Below are 16,463 nucleotides of genomic sequence, written 5' to 3' on the forward strand. Positions count from 1 at the left end.
CACGTTATAGTCACGTTACTGTGTTACTGAAAAATGTTATATGATTACAGTAACACATTACTTTGTAATGCACTAACACCATTAACACCATGTTTTTTCTATTAATATACACAGTATTCCTCCTATACAACTGGACTTAACTCTGTACTGAGATAAGTCATCCTCTCATGGTCATTAAAAATACATTAAAAGCACTTTTTGATACACTTTGCTTTTCAGCCACAGTGATGTACATCATTTGTATACAGTCTATATAATACCATACACAGAAATTGTATGAAATGCACATTGGGTGTGATGGTTGCTTACATTAAAGTGTCCTTAAATATGTTAAATGCTTTCATAAAATATTATGTTTCTCCATGAATTTAAGAAGATCAGAACAAAATAAACACTGCTCACAGATACGGAGGATGAACATGGACATACAGGAAACAGCAAGATGTTAGTGATAAAAGATGGTTTCCTGGCAAAAGCCAGTCATAATTTGATAACAAGGACACCCACAGTACAGGCACATTATGCAACAGCAGCTCTGTACTGGATGAGTTATGACATATAGTCATGCGAAAAAAATAATCATCCATTATTGCTATGAAGTCTGGTAAAAAACTAAGTGGACAATGTAACCCCGAACAAGTAGACACCATAATCCACAACATTCACAAACACTAATTATCATCAATCCATATTCTTCAACATATCCGGGACTGGGTCAAGAGGGCAGCAGCCTAAGCAGAGAAGCCCAGACCTCCCTCTCCCCAGCCACCTCCTCCAGCTTGTCCAGGGGGACACCAAGGTGTTCCCACCAATCTGTCTGTTGATCTCCGGCTCCCTTCTCCCATCATTCATGAACAAGACCCCAAGATACTTAAACTCTGCCACTTGGGGCAGGAACTCATCCCTGACCCAGAGTGGGCACTTCACCCTTTTCCGGCTGTGGACCATGGCCTCAGATTTGGAGGTGCTGATTCTCTTTCCCACTGCTTCACTTACGACCTGCAGTCTAGAGCGTCCTAGTGCCACGTGCACTTACACTTACACTGAATATCAGATGAATGAATATTTCATCATTGCTTTCACACTGTTGGCCTCAATAGGTTATACTTGACTAACTTTAGTTCTCGCTATGGTCCCCCTGTCCTTTTTGTTGCCTTTTTTTCCTTGTTTTTTTCTACCTATTTGTTCCTTTTCCCTCTCCATGTTTATGTATTTGTGCTTATGGAGGGTGTTGCCATCTACTAGCATGGTAGTGGCACTCTTGGTAGTTAAAAATAGGATTCTCACAACTTGTTTATCAATAAAAGGCAAAATCAGATAAAGGTCTTCTAATTGCCACTCTCCACTTGTGCTAATCTAACATTTTTAGGAGCTGACCTGTTGTTTTTGTGCTGTTTCCAAGAAATTATAATGGTTATACAAGTTTCTGGATGTTTTAAAAAGCAAGAGAGAGAGGGAGAGAAATTCTCCCCTTTTAGCACTTTCATGTGTAACGTTATTATCTCATTCTTGTGTTGAAGTTATTTTTAATCACATATCACACAAATGTCTCTGCAGCAATGACAGTAAATAATCCATCTTTAAAAAGTGATTAAAATACTATCTAGCATGTTTCTACATAGTTTCTAAATAAGAACTTAAAGGTCTTAGGCAGGAGCCTAAAGTTTTAATTGCTAACTTTCTGATCATTTTCTTTATATGAACCTGAAATCTGAAACTTTAAAGTTCTTAAAAAGAACTGCGTAAAGAAATTTAACTTTTATTAGTTTTCATATGACTATCATATACAAAATTATCTTTAGAAAGGATCAGATCCATTTTTACTGGTCGATCAGTGCTGTGAAAAGCATATCAACAACATCTGAAATGTGTGACATCCTCAGACATTCAAAAAAAGAAGAACTTGAAACTACTGATAATTTGAGGTTACAAGCGCTGAGCTACAGATCTCACCATTTAGGAAATAGTTTGCCTGCTTGTGAGCAATGGAGGAAATTTCTGCCAGTGCTGAATCTGCTGAACAAGACAACCCAAAACGGTCAACACATCACACAAGTAGGAAGTGATAGATTTATTTTAACAGCTGTTGTTACTGTTGTATAATTCAGTCTTTTTTTCTTCTCTTTTCAGGTCCAAAGAGCTGTAAGGAGAATGGTTATTTAGGTGTTATTGTGTTGTGGAATCTGCTGGGTGTTTTACTTCTAACTGTATTTGTCACCCATGGTGTCCACTGTGAGTCTGATTCTTCATAAATAATTGTTCAAACTGCCACTGAGTGCTGAATTAATATTTGGCAAGCTAAGCAATGTTCAAAGTTTTTATGGTTTAAAATAAATCAGAAGCAGTCTAAGTATGAATGCACAAGATGTTTTGTGTCTCAAAAACCTGTCCTAATTTATTTATTTCAGACTTCATTATGATTGAGGAAAGAGACAGCCTGAATGCAAATCTCTCCACTGTGAGTAAAAAACTTGCTGTCATGACTGAGGAAAGAGACCTGCTGCGTGCCAACCTCTCTGAAAATCTCAAAGAGCTTGAAGGGCTTCTGAGTGAGTCCTTTTATTTACCGTTGTCTTTACAGTGATTCAATTCTCTAGCAAATACTGTTCTCCTTTTCTCTCACTGAGAAGAAATTTAATTCACTTAAATTAATCAAACTTAAATGCTGCATTAAGAGACCAAATATGCATTGTCATTTGGGATTGTGGTTCTTTAAGACTTTGCACTCACTGAAATTATTCAAAATTCATAAAGTCAACCCAAGAAAGTTGTTGGATGATATTTCATTTAATTTATTTCCATCCAGCCATTCTCTTGCACTTATCCAATTCAGGGTCACTGGAGCCTATCCCAGCTATCATTGTGCAAGAGGCAAGGTACAACCTGGACAGGTGGCCAGTCTATTGCTGGGCCAACACATAGAAACACACAACCATTCCCACTTACATTCTCACCTATGAACAATTTAGATTCACCAATTAACCTAACCCCAGTAGTACTACCATGAACCACATTTCTGAACTGCATCACAAAATCTAACCAGTACAAAAATGCTGAAATTAATTCCTTTATAGAAATTGTAAGTTACATTTATAAATTAATGAGTCTACAAAAAATAGACCTTAATATAAGTAGTTACAGTCATTCCATCTTAAAACAGACTTTCTTTTAGAACATTCTGCTTGACCATCACGCATTTACATACAAATGTATTGTTCAAACTTTGAACATATCTAATGGGTGCTGTTGTGGAGGACCACCAGGTGGCTCCACTTACACCCAAGTTGAACGGAAGTGCTGGGGTGGAGATTTTGGCACTTTCTGTATGTGAAGTTGTTTTTAGATGTTCAAACACTGCCTCAGATATTAATGTTTGAACAAAAGGCCTGAAAGTGGGTTAACAGACACATCTATGTATTGTCTTCCACTTATCCAATTCAGGGTCTTGGGAGGTTTGGCGCCAATGGTGGTCAAGTTACTTGAAAAAAGTAATCAGTAACTAATTACTGATTACTTCCCCCCAAAAGTAATCCCTTTAATTTACTGATTACTTATTTTTGAAAGTAATTAGTTACTTAGTTACTTTTTAAAAACATGATTTACAACCTGAATAGGTAATAAAGCGATAGATCTTTCGGCTCAATTCTACTTTTTCTGCATAATCCATCATGTAAAATGTAGTCAAATGAAAAAGTCTCTTTATAAAACTTGTTTTATTAGTTTTAATCTTTTAACTTCATGCATTAAGCCAAAATTAAATTATACGCAACATTCTCTGACTGGAAGAAATTTGCTTAACATTTAAACCTATTTTCTGCACAACTCCAGCATATAAAATAAAATAGTGTTTTGTGTTTACGCTCACTCTTTCAAATAGATGCAAGTAAAACACAGCAGAAAATACATAAAATCAAAGAATCAGCGGTCCTGTTGCTCTATTTTCACCTGTTTAGCAGGCGGAGGTTTGCCCTGGTGCAGGTGTGTCGCAGCCATCATGTCAGTGGAAGAATCCGCGAGTTTCTCTGTGAATTTCACATTCCTGTGGCAGCGTAGCCTACTCAGTGCTTGTGCGGAAGGTTTTTTTTCGCTGTAAAAAGACATTTTCTTCAAACAGCGGACATTAATGTTTTTGTCACTTTTTACGGAATAAAAGTCAAAGTAAGGTCAGTACTTCCACACTTTAAACACTGCACGGCCATACTCTGTCCCACGCTCAATATATAATCCAGTGTTGATCTGCATACAGCTGTTGCCACGAACGTCGCACTTGCAAAAAAATCACGGTTTTAGTAACGCAGTAACGCAGCGTGCGCACGGAAAAGTAACAGTAATCTAATTACCTTTTTTGCAATAGTAATCCCTTACTTTACTCGTTACTTGAAAAAAGTAATCGGATTACACTTACTGCCCATCTCTGTTTGGCGATTATCCCAGCTGCCGTGGAGTGAGAGGCAAGGTACAGCCTGGGCAGGTCACCAGTCTGTCACAGTGCTAATACAACAGTTCTAACCACCATGCAGTCATAATATTTGTTGTCAGTCTCATCAGCAACATGGTCATTTCAGCCAAGACAATAATAGTTTAGTATCAGAAATGAATGTGATCACAACACTGCCATATTTGGCAAATGAAAAAAGCACATCATTGCCAAACTGGATCTGGGTCCAACTTTTACCAACAAAGTGATCACACAAACAATTAGTCTATAGTGTTTTCATCCTCTTATTTTTTGACACAGTCCACTCTCTTTTAATTTCCCTGCAGGAAATGTGTCTCTTGGGCTTTACTGTTCTTGTTGGTGTGATTGATAAAAGCAAAACCATTGAAGTACTAAAATTACAATTAATTAAACAGATCAAATGAGCATTGTTATAGAGTTCTTTAAATATCATTCACTAAGTTGCTGAACCAGAGGCGCAGCCAGACATTTTAGCCCTAAAGGGTAGCATGCATGTGGGATTGGGAGATTAGAAAAGACTGAAAAACATGCTGTGAAGTTGAAGATTTATTAGGCTGTGTTTTGAGTTTTGTTCGAAAAAGAAAAAGAAGTAAGTAAGTAAAATTTATTTATATAGCACATTTCACAGATAAAAAGAAAACCTTCATATGAGAAAAAAATATATGTATCGCATATGCAGGACACCTTAAACTTTTAAAGCTTAAACCTTAAAAAGGTTTTTTAATTAAGCAGCAAGGCAGAACAAAATCAGGGCTGTATCAAGACACGAGGACTAAACCCCAATTCCACCAGACCCAGAACTGATCCGGAATTAAAACAGGACTACAACAGTTCAAAATCAGGACTACTTAGGACTTAACCAAAACAGCAGCAGAAGCAATACTAGATGATAGTAGCACTGAAAATCATCATAAACCTGCACTACACTGACAACACCTCTTTATTTATTTAACATGAGACTGTATCTTCGAGGCTTGAGTTTTGCGAACCTATCAATGAGATTTTCAGCGTCAATATTATTCAAATATTTCTTTTCAATAGATAATATGATGAGTTACTAGTTTGTACCATATTATTTTTTTAATTCTACCAAAGTACACTATTTAGATTCAGAAATGTTTATATAACTATTTAGCCTTGTTGTGCAAACAAGCCTGCATAACTTAATAAATATAGAATTTGAAAAATAACAAACCTAAAAAGAAACACTAGGTACTAGATACATGTTCTAATGAGTTTTGGCAAACAACCATTTGACTAACATGTCTGTCTCACCTAGGGATGGGTACCAGTATCTGACATAAACGGTAGTAACCAGACCGAAAAGCAGCGCACATTTCGGTGCTTTATTTCGGTGCTTTTTTTCCCCTGAGATGTCACACACTTTGAATTCTAGCCAATCATTTTACGTTTCTGTAGATAACAGCAATGTTATGTTTGTCCATACTGCCTCCTGTTGCTGCTGTTACGGAGAGTTCCAGCAGGTGTCGCTGTGGTTCTCTCTGGGGGTTATGTGTACTTCCGGTTACGAGTGTACAGACGTTCATGTTGGCTGCTAATAAAACGCCTGGCATACAATTACAGCGGACTGATTATTATAAGCAAACCTACATGGTGTCAGAAGTGGGATACATTAGAAAGCCTGCACAGTCCAAGAAGAAAAGGGGAGCCGGTAAGGACGACGAAAAAAGCAATCACCGCACAACATGGCGGACGGATTCCGGCGCCCAGATCCTCTCATCTTTGACGGCAACGTCGCTGAAAACTGGCGTAAGTTCGAGCGCGAATATGACATCTTTATCGCCGCTGCCCACAGTGACAAAAATGCTAAGACTAAGGCCTATATACTCCTCAATCTGGCGGGACCAGAGGCCATTGAAAGAGAGCGATCATTCACGTATGCCCCCGCAGTCATATCAGCTGAAGGCATAGTAGAAGTTGCCGCGGAATCGAGGGAAGACCCCGCATGTCTAAAGAGAAAGTTCAGGGAGATCTGCAACCCAGAGACTAATGTCATAATGGAGAGGCATAACTTTAACAAAAGACAACAGAAACCCGGTGAAACCATTGAAGCATATGTGAGCACGTTAAAGAACATGGCCAGAACCTGCAGCTTTGGTGCACTACAAGACGAGTTAATCAGAGACAGATTAGTATGTGGTATAACCAGTGACAGCGTCAGACGTTCCCTTCTTAAAGAGACGGAACTCACTCTTGCCAAGGCGGTGCGTATATGCCAAATAAGCGAGCTCACAGATCAACATAGCAAAGCCCTCTCTACACCAAAGCATATTACATCTGCTAGTGTGGACACTGTACAGATTAAACATGGCAAGTTCAAAAGGAAAACAAATAAACTTCTAATGAACATTCAAAATTGCAGAAACTGTGGCGGTTCGCATCCAGCCAAACGGGAGCAATGTCCTGCTTTCGGACAACAGTGTCACGTCTGCAAAAAATGCAATCATTACAAAAAACAATGCAGATCAGCAAAACCACATCACAGAGGCAAGCAAGTGAACCAAATTTCAGAGGATGCTGACCCAGACAGTGATGAGGCATTTTGCATTGAGCACCTAACAATGGAGGGCAAGAACAATCACAACAAAGAAGGATACTGCACAGTCAAAGTTTCTGATAAGGCCCTCAAACTAAAAGTAGACACTGGGGCAAAGTGCAACGTAATCTCACTAGACACTTACAGAAAGATCGGCAACAACGAAACCCTACTCAAGTCACAAAAACAGGTAAATCTCGTTGCTTTCGGAGGCACGAAGATCAAGACCACAGGCACAGTTACTCTCAAGTGCAAGATAGCTGGACAGTTGTATGACCTGCAATTCCAAGTTGTAAAACACGATGTGCAACCCATCATCGGATTAAAGGACAGCGTGCGAATGAAACTGGTTAGTTTCAGCAAGGAAGTCTACCAGGTTGACACAGATCAGGATGAGACACTGGCGCAGAAAGTGTTTCATTTTTCGCTCCTCCCCCTTTTGTGAGTGTGGACGCTTCATCTCTTTGCTCTTTAAATGCTTTGCTTCTTTTAATGATTTTTATTGATTTTATGCTGATTTTTCCCTTTTTTTCGTATGAGCTTACCTGCGATAGCTTCTGGACACTTATAGATCATTAGGACTAAAGTGTTCTTAACAGAAACAGCAACATTTTTACAGTTAACTTATCCTCAGCGCTCCGTGTGTCTGTGGCCTAGACACAGCTGAAGCCTGATTACAGCGTCTGGGCACCGAACAGCCTCAATAGCCTGGAAAGGTGCTAACCGCTAGGCTAACTAGCAACAAGATGCCTTCCCTCTCCACAAATGACTACCACAGCCTCCTGCAGAAGATTGCAGTACTGGAGGCAAAAATTCATCGCTTAGAAGTAAACGTGGAGGTAAATGGACTGTGTGGAAATGAAACAACCTTGCCTTTGATTCAAAACAATGGCAATGAGCAAGCTAGTACACAGCTAAGGAGCACAGATAACATGACCAAGAAAGTAGACTTTGTGCACTATTATAAATCCTCAAGCGATAATCCCCCCTTGGACTGTCTTGGTGCAAAACCAAGACATAAATCATGTCTCCTGGAAGGGGGAGGACGTATCACAGCCAGAACACAGCGAGCTGAAATCTCTGAAACCGACTGGCCTTCACTTCCTACGAGACAGAGAAGCTCTTCTACCCCTGTATACGAGAGGAAACAGGACTGGACAACCGTGAATAGGAAGGTTAACAACAAACCTCCAAAACAACTGAATGTGAAACTGCAGAACAGATTTGCTCCACTATCAAAGGACCCTGGATCTATATCGGACAACCACCCATCTAAAAGTAGTGAAGTAAGGTCTGAAAATCTATTGAAAAGTAAAAGGCCACAGGGAAAGCTAAAGGCTAGGCCTGAAACTCTGATTGTGGGTGACTCTGCCGTAAAGGATGTACAAAGAATGTGCGGTAAGAACACTAAAGTCCTCTGCTTTCCTAAGGATATGGTCAACAACCTGAAGGAGAGAATTCTTCAGATTGCAGATGAATATCCAACTGTGACAAACATTGTTCTGCATACAGGGTCAAACGATGTGTCCAAACAACAGTCGGAGGTTCTGAAACGGGACTTTACTGGATTATTAAATACTGTAAACTCTCTGAATGCAGCTGTATTCATCAGTGGACCTGTACCGCCCGTCAGAGGAGGAGACGAGAGATTCAGCAGGTTGTTTACACTGAATAAATGGCTCATATCAGCATGTACTGACCACTCAGTGCATTTTATCAACAACTTTAATATTTTTTGGGAACACAGGCATCTGTTTAAAGCAAATGGATTTAATTTTAACAAGTCGGGGGTGAAACTGTTCACCTCCAACTTGTTTTATTCCATACGTCATCCATCTGTGCTTGGTGCCAAGGCTGAGATAAACGAGGAGTTATCTCATAAAGAGGAACAAACAGTACTCCAAGAACAGACAAAGCCCAGCAGAAACCTTGAGGAGGAGCTCCATCTGCCCCCACCCGGGAAGAGCCTCAGAAAGGAGAGACATCAGAGGCAAGAAGAGGGGTCCCTATTTGCCTCCAACTCTCTTAACAACACCAACGACCAGGACCAGGGACCACAATCTTCCCCAGTCCCCCAAACCCCTGACAGGCCACCACCCTCCTCCCCCTCCCTTTCTCCCTCCTCCCCACACCTGAAATTCACTGAGGAGATGATGGAATGGGTCAATGCTGGGCTCAGATCTACCCCCCGGCCCAATCCCTTTTTGTCCCCCATAAACCCCCCACCAGAGCAGCCAAAGGTTCGCCATCGAGCCCCACCCTCAACAGAGCAATCGAAGTCACATTGCCCAGCCTCACCCCCCTTAGTTCCTCCTTACCACCTTCATGCCCTGTCTCCGCAGTCTGATGTGTGATGTGTGGAGGGTCCGGGCTGCGAGGATTATGGCAGTGGTGACTTTTCCCAGGAGAAGCTGGGACCCTGTTTACTAGAAGGTTTTAAAATTTCTGTACTTTTAGGTGACAGAAGGAGACATGTGGCCTGGTCAAAACACAGAGAGCTGCACTCTAAAAGATCTTTAAATATAGTAAACATACCTTGTGTGCCACAGACTGCTCCCAAACACGAAGGGACAAGTAATGCCTCTAAAACACTTAAGTTGGCTTTATTAAATGTTAGATCTTTAGCTGGGAAAACATTTTTAACTAGAAAAATTTGCATTTCCTGCGAAAATGCAGTGTGGATGCTTTAAAGCTGAAGCTGTCTGCAAAAAGTAGCTGAAAAAGCTGAAAAGTTGCAGAAATTGTAAAAACTTTGCAGAAGCAAAGGAACTTTGCTAAAAAGTAATAACTTAGCAGAACTGCAATATCTTAGAGGAAACATAATACTTGGCAGAAATACAATAGCATAGCAGAACTTGGCAGAAATATTGTAACTTACCAGAAACATGATAACTTCTCAAAAATACAAGAATTTAGGAGAAATAGTATAAGATAACAGAAAGAATATATTTAGCCAAAAATACTTAAACATTACAGAAACACTATGATTTAGAAAAATAGTACAACATAGCAAAAATACTATGTTTCAGCACAAATACTCTGGTTTAGCACAAATATTATAACATAGCAGAAATACAATTATATAGCAGAAATGCTATATTTAGAAAGAAAAATATAATATAGTAGAAATACTATGATTTAGCAGAAATACTGTAATCAGCACATATACTGTAACATGACAGAAATTCCTCCACTTAGTAGTAATACTATAACATAACACAAATGTTATGATTTGGCACAAAAACCATGATTTGGCAAAAATACTATGATTTAGCAGAAATACTATGATTGAGCAGAAGTACTAAGATGTAGTAAAAGTACTTTGATTTAACAGAAATACAATTATGGTGGAGCAATACTTTAAAATAGGAGAAATATTGATACACACACACATACACAGAGCCTAAAGGGAACAGTATTTGTGCCATGGAGTGTTAACAAGAATGTGAGGTCCATATTAGAAAAGCTGGTAAAATGATAAAAGTTTGCAGAATTATAATAAATGATGAATATGAATTACTGGTCTGTGATAGTGTATTAATTTGTAGGGAAAAAAACACGTTGACTAAGGTGGAATCGAACCAACGACCTTTGGTTTGCAGACCCATGTCACTACCAACTGCGCCACTGGGAAAGAGAGCCGGGGACCTGGAAAACAGGGTGATGAGCAGTCAGAATTAGATCGCGGTGAGAGGCGAAAAACGCCGTTTTTTTGAGTTACAAAACGTCACGTAACTCAAAAACTAGGTGGACTAGAAGCATAATTCTTGTACTGGGTGAATCAGCAGACTTTGGTGTACTTTGACTGCGATTTTCATTGCTCTTTGTACAACCGTCGCTGAGATATGACGAGAGAAGAAACGGCAGACCTCAGATATGATTGGCTGGCTGGGAAGCCGTGCTGTCCCTGATTTGTAAATTTGAATGCCTGAGTCCTCACAGAGGATTGGCTACCTGGGGAACTGGCAGTGATATATAGAAATAGTATGATTAAGCATAAATACTACATTTAGTAGAAATACTATGTTTTAGCACAAATACTATAAAAACCAGAAATACTATAATTTAGCAGAAATACTATATTAAGCACAAATACTATATTAAGCAGAAATACTATAAAAAGCAGAAATACTATATTTTAGCAGAAATACTATAAAAAGTAGAAATATTATAATTTAGCAGAAATATTATAATTTAGCAGAAATAGTATAAAAAGCAGAAATACTATAATTTAGCAGAAATATTATAATTTAGCAGAAATACTATATTAAGCACAAATACTATATTAAGAACAAATACTATAATTTAGCAGAAATACTATATTAAGCACAAATACTATATTAAGAACAAATACTATAATTTAGCAGAAATACTATATTAAGCAGAAATACTATAATTTGGCAGAAATACTATATTAAGCAGAAATACTATAATTTGGCAGAAATACTATATTAAGCAGAAATACTATAAAAAGCAGAAATACTATAATTAGCAGAAATACTATAATTAAGCAGAAATACTATAATTTAGCAGAAATACTATATTAAGCACAAATACTATATTAAGCACAAATACTATAATTTAGCAGAAATACTATATTAAGCAGAAATACTATAATTTAGCAGAAATACTATATTAAGCAGAAATACTATAAAATGCAGAAGTACTATAATTTAGCAGAAATACTATAAAAAGCAGAAATACTATAATTTAGCAGAAATACTATAAAAAGCAGAAATACTATAATTGAGCAGAAATACTATAAAAAGCAGAAATACTATGATTTAGCAGAAATACTATATTAAGCAGAAATACTATAAAAAGCAGAAATAGTATAATTTAGCAGAAATACTATATTAAGCAGACATACTATATAAAGCAGAAATCCTATAAAAAGTAGAAATACTATATTTTAGCAGAAATACTATAAAAAGCAGAAATACACACACACACACACACACACACAGAGGGAGAGAGAAGCAACTTTGTAGGTCAGTCAAGCAGCCTGGGAGCTGCTAAATTTGAATCCACCAATCAGAGAGGCTGTGTACTTTTTCCCGCCAAAACAGGTGCAGCCGTTTTTACACACACAGCAGAGAGGCAGGATTTTTGCAGTCTATTTCTCATAGTGAGGACTACCCTCCAAACAAATGGCCATAATTTCCTAACCGTAGGGGCTAGAACGGTCATTCTTACACCGTTTTGTTCAGAAGAGATGGGGGAATCTTCAAGTGTTGACAATTTATCATTAAAATATGAATTATTAAAGATATTTGACTTGTAATGCACTATAACTGAGTAGAGGCGATGCAAAAACTGCCTTGACTTGCCCTCAAACAACGCTTTCTAACTCAAAATCTATTTGGAGTATCGATATCATTCTTTCACCGTAAGAGACAGCAGGCTTTGGTGAACAGTCATGGAAATTTTCAGGTCTTTGTTGAAATCCATTAAAAAGATATGACGAGAGAAAAAAGTGGTTCATTTCCAGAGTTTGAAAGCTGAAGAAATCTGAGCGAAGGACGGATTTCCTACCCTCAAACAAACGTTATTCATGGCCAAATGGTAAAAGGTGAGAAAATAATTCTTGAATTGTGAGCGTCAGGAGTGTCTGAAGATATATCGGGACAAGCCTCATGTCTTAACTTCGCTCCGTTAAGGAGATATGACGATTCGAATATGCCTCTCATTACAGAAATCAAGCGGCGATTTTGAACAAACTCTCCATTGACTTTCTATGGAGAGTTTTGAGACTTCGTGTTGGTCTGAGGAGATTTGCCAAAATTATATAAATCCCACAACAATGATAGTGACATTTTCTGAAAGCCAGCAAAAATACCTACGTTTTGATGTATAATTTGTGGGAGTTGAGTGAAAATTGAGCAAGTAGTAGGAAGTTGTTCGGACAAGAAGAGAAGACTGCGAAACTTAAAGTGGCTCACTTAGAACGAAGTGCATAGCAACCATAACAACGCATGTATTTTGTGAAAAATCACAATTTTGCAACTGAAAACTTAAAGAGGCATAAGATGAAAACGGTAACAGATATGAAAAAGCTGAATCATACACGAATAGCCCAATATTTTGTGAACATTTTAAAATTTGAATGGTTTTTCTAGGTGAAAGTATGAGGAAGTAGTTAAGTTTCAAAAACAAGCAAGTTTTAGCAGAATTGTGGAAGTTTTCCATTCATTTCAATGGGACAAATTAAAGGAAAAAAGCTTAATATTTTAAAAAGTATAATAGTTATAAATACCAAAAGTCATAGCAATATTAAGCAGAAAAAGCTGAATAGTTTAAAATTTGAACGGTGAAAATAGCACAAAAATTGTGGAAGTAGTTAAAGGACAAAAAACGTACGGAAGCAACTAGAATAATAACTAGAAAAATTTGCATTTCCTGCGAAAATGCTGTGTGGATGCCTTAACGCCGAAGATGTCTGCTGAAAAAAGCTGAAAAAGTTGAAAAGGCTGAAAATTTTGCTCAAAAGAGTTGAATGAGCAGAATTTCTACAGAAAAGATGGAAAGAAGCAGAAAATTGCGCTGATAAGAGGTGAATGAGCAGAATTTCTGCTGACAACAGGTGAAAAGGCTGAATATTTTGCAGAAGAGGTGAATAAGCAGAATTTGTGCTGAAAAGAGGTCTTTGCTGAAAACAGCTGAAAAAGCTGGGATTTGTGCAGAAAAGTGGTGAAAAAATTTAAAATTCTGCTGAAAAGAGATGAATCAGCAGAATTTGTGCTCAAATGAGTTTTTTCTGAAAACAGTTGAGATTTGTGCTGATAAGAGGTGAAAAGGCTGAAAATTTTGCTGAAAAGAGTTGACTGAGCAGAATTTCTGCTGAAAAGAGGTGAAAAGGCTGAATATTTTGCAGAAGAGGTGAATAAGCAGAATTTGGGCTGAAAAGAGGTGAAAATTCTGCTGAAAAGAGTTCAATCAGCAGAATTTCTGCTGAAAAGAGTTCAATCAGCAGAATTTCTGCTGAAAAGAGGTAAAGAAGCAGAAAGTTGTGCTGAAAAGAGTTCAATCAGCAGAATTTCTGCTGAAAAGAGTTCAATCAGCAGAATTCTGCTGAAAAGAGGTTTTTGCTGAAAAGAGCTGAAAAAGCTGGGAATTGTGCTCAAAAGTGGTGAAAAAAATGTAAAATTCTGCTGAAAAGAGTTGAATGAGCAGAATTTCTGCTGAAAAGAGGTAAAGAAGCAGAAAGTTGCGCTGAAAAGAGGTGAATCAGAAGAATTTGTGCTCAAAAGAGATTTTTATGATAACAGCTGGGATTTGTGCTGATAAGAGGTGAAAAGTCTGAAAATCTTGCTGAAAAGAGTTGAATGAGCAGAATTTCTGAAGTAAAGATGGAAAGAAGCAGAACATTGCGCTGAAAAGAGATGAATCAGCATAATTTCTGCTCAAAGAGATAAATCAGCAGAATTTCTGCAGAAAAGATGGAAAGGAGTAGAACATTGCGCTGAAAAGAGGTGAATGAGTTGGGATTTGTGCAGAAAAGATGGAAAGAAGCAGAAAGTTGCACTGAAAAGAGATGAATCAGCAGAATTTCTGCTCAAAAGAGATAAATCAGCAGAATTTCTGCTGAAAAAAGCTGAATGAGCAGAATTCTGCTAAAAAGAGGTTTTTGCTGAAAACAGCTGAAAAAGCTGGGATTTGTGCTGATAAGAGGTGAAAAGTCTGAAAACTTTACAGAAAAGAGGTGAATAAGAAGAATTTCTGCTGAAAAGAATTCAATCATCAGAATTCTGCTGAAAAGAGGTTTTTGCTGAAAACAGCTGAAAAAGCTGGGATTTGTGCTGATAAGAGGTGAAAAGTCTGAAAACTTTACAGAAAAGAGGTGAATAAGAAGAATTTCTGCTGAAAAGAATTCAATCATCAGAATTCTGCTGAAAAGAGGTTTTTGCTGAAAACAGCTGAAAAAGCTGGGATTTGTGCTGAAAAGTGGTGAAAAAATTTAAAATTCTGCTGAAAAGAGTTCAATCAGCAGAATTTCTGCTGAAAAGAGTTCAATCAGCAGAATTCTGCTGAAAAGAGGTTTTTGCTGAAAACAGCTGAAAAAGCTGGGATTTGTGCTGAAAAGTGGTGAAAAAATTTAAAATTCTGCTGAAAAGAGTTCAATGAGCAGAATTTCTGCTGAAAAGAGGTTTTTGCTGAAAACAGCTGAAAAAGCTGGGATTTGTGCTGAAAAGTAGTGAAAAAGTTTAGAATTCTGCTGAAAAGAGTTCAATCAGCAGAATTTCTGCTGAAAAGAGTTCAATCAGCAGAATTCTGCTGAAAAGATGTTTTTGCTGAAAATAGCTGAAAAAGCTGGGATTTGTGCTGAAAAGTGGTGAAAAAATTTAAAATTCTGCTGAAAAGAGTTCAATCAGAAGAATTTCTGCTGAAAAGAGTTAAAAACGTTTAATTGTTAACTGAAAGAAATTTTGCCATAAGCGGGATTTGAACCCGGGCCTCCCAGTCTGAGAACGGATGCTCATCTCACTGAGCTAAAACACAGGTCAACCCGGCAAGGAAAATCAGTGAGGCCACTGATAATGTGGCAGAAAAGGGCAAAAAATATTGCAAAAAAAATTCAATATCTCAAAAAGTATAGAAGTTATGAGCACCAAAAGTCATAGCCGGCATTAGCAGAAAGTGCAGAATTTTTTGAGATTTGAACGGTGCAAATAGCACAAAAACTGAAGGAGTAGTTAAGGTCCAAAAAGTGTACGGAAGCAACTAGAAGAATAATAAAGATTAAAGAGAAACAGGAACTCAATAGTGTGGATGCCCTGTGAGGGCATCCACACAACTAGAAAAATTTGCATTTCCTGCGAAAATGCAGTGTGGATGCTTTAAAGCTGAAGCTGTCTGCAAAAACTCGCTGAAAAAGCTGAAAAGTTGCAGAAATTGTAAAAGCTTTGCAGAAGCAAAGGAACTTTGCTAAAAAGTAATAACTTAGCAGAACTGCAATATCTTAGAGGAAACATAATACTTGGCAGAAATACAATAGCAAAGCAGAACTTGGCAGAAATACTGTAACTTACCAGAAACATGATAACTTCTCAAAAATACAAGAATTTAGGAGAAATAGTATAAGATAACAGAAAGAATATATTTAGCCGAAAATACTTAAACATTACAGAAACACTATGATTTAGAAAAATAGTACAACATAGCAGAAATACTGTGTTTTACCAGAGACACTGTGATGAACTATGAATATTGTAATTTTAAATTAATACTATGTTTTAGCAGAAATACTATAAAAAGCAGAAATACTATAAAAAGCAGAAATACTATAATTTAGCAGAAATACTATATTAAGCACAAATACTATATTAAGCACAAAACCTATAAAAAGCAGAAATACTATAAAAAGCAGAAATACTATAAAAAGCAGAAATACTATAATTTAGCACAAATACTATAAAAAGCAGAAATACTATAATTTAGCAGAAATAC

At 37.5% G+C, this 16,463-nt stretch overlaps 2 protein-coding genes across 2 annotated transcripts; both read left to right on the forward strand.

Annotated features, from left to right (window-relative positions):
* Positions 1 to 1,985: 1,985 nt before the first annotated feature.
* Positions 1,986 to 2,584, forward strand: LOC148098208 (uncharacterized). The gene is made up of 3 exons (XM_087830043.1): positions 1,986 to 2,055; positions 2,131 to 2,232; positions 2,409 to 2,584. Exons 1-3 carry the CDS (start codon positions 1,986 to 1,988, stop codon positions 2,582 to 2,584), a joined length of 348 nt encoding a protein of 115 aa, XP_087686169.1.
* Positions 2,585 to 7,762: 5,178 nt separating this feature from the next.
* Positions 7,763 to 9,570, forward strand: LOC148098209 (uncharacterized). The gene has a single exon (XM_087829686.1). The coding sequence runs from the start codon at positions 7,763 to 7,765 to the stop codon at positions 9,368 to 9,370; it is 1,608 nt and encodes a 535-aa protein (XP_087685812.1). The 3' UTR covers positions 9,371 to 9,570.
* The last annotated feature ends 6,893 nt before the right edge of the window (positions 9,571 to 16,463 follow it).

The sequence above is a fragment of the Neolamprologus brichardi genome, chromosome 16 (genome assembly GCF_056152115.1).
Source record: "Neolamprologus brichardi isolate AB-2024 chromosome 16, ASM5615211v1, whole genome shotgun sequence".
Lineage (NCBI taxonomy): Eukaryota > Metazoa > Chordata > Actinopteri > Cichliformes > Cichlidae > Neolamprologus > Neolamprologus brichardi.

Coding starts and splice junctions, on each gene's coding strand:
- LOC148098208 (XM_087830043.1), top strand. CDS start 1,986: ATGGAGGAAATTTCTGCCAGTGCTGAATCTGCTGAACAAGACAACCCA. Junction 2,056..2,130: donor ACGGTCAACACATCACACAA/GTAGGAAGTGAT, acceptor TTCTCTTTTCAG/GTCCAAAGAGCTGTAAGGAG. Junction 2,233..2,408: donor TGTCACCCATGGTGTCCACT/GTGAGTCTGATT, acceptor TATTTATTTCAG/ACTTCATTATGATTGAGGAA.
- LOC148098209 (XM_087829686.1), top strand. CDS start 7,763: ATGCCTTCCCTCTCCACAAATGACTACCACAGCCTCCTGCAGAAGATT.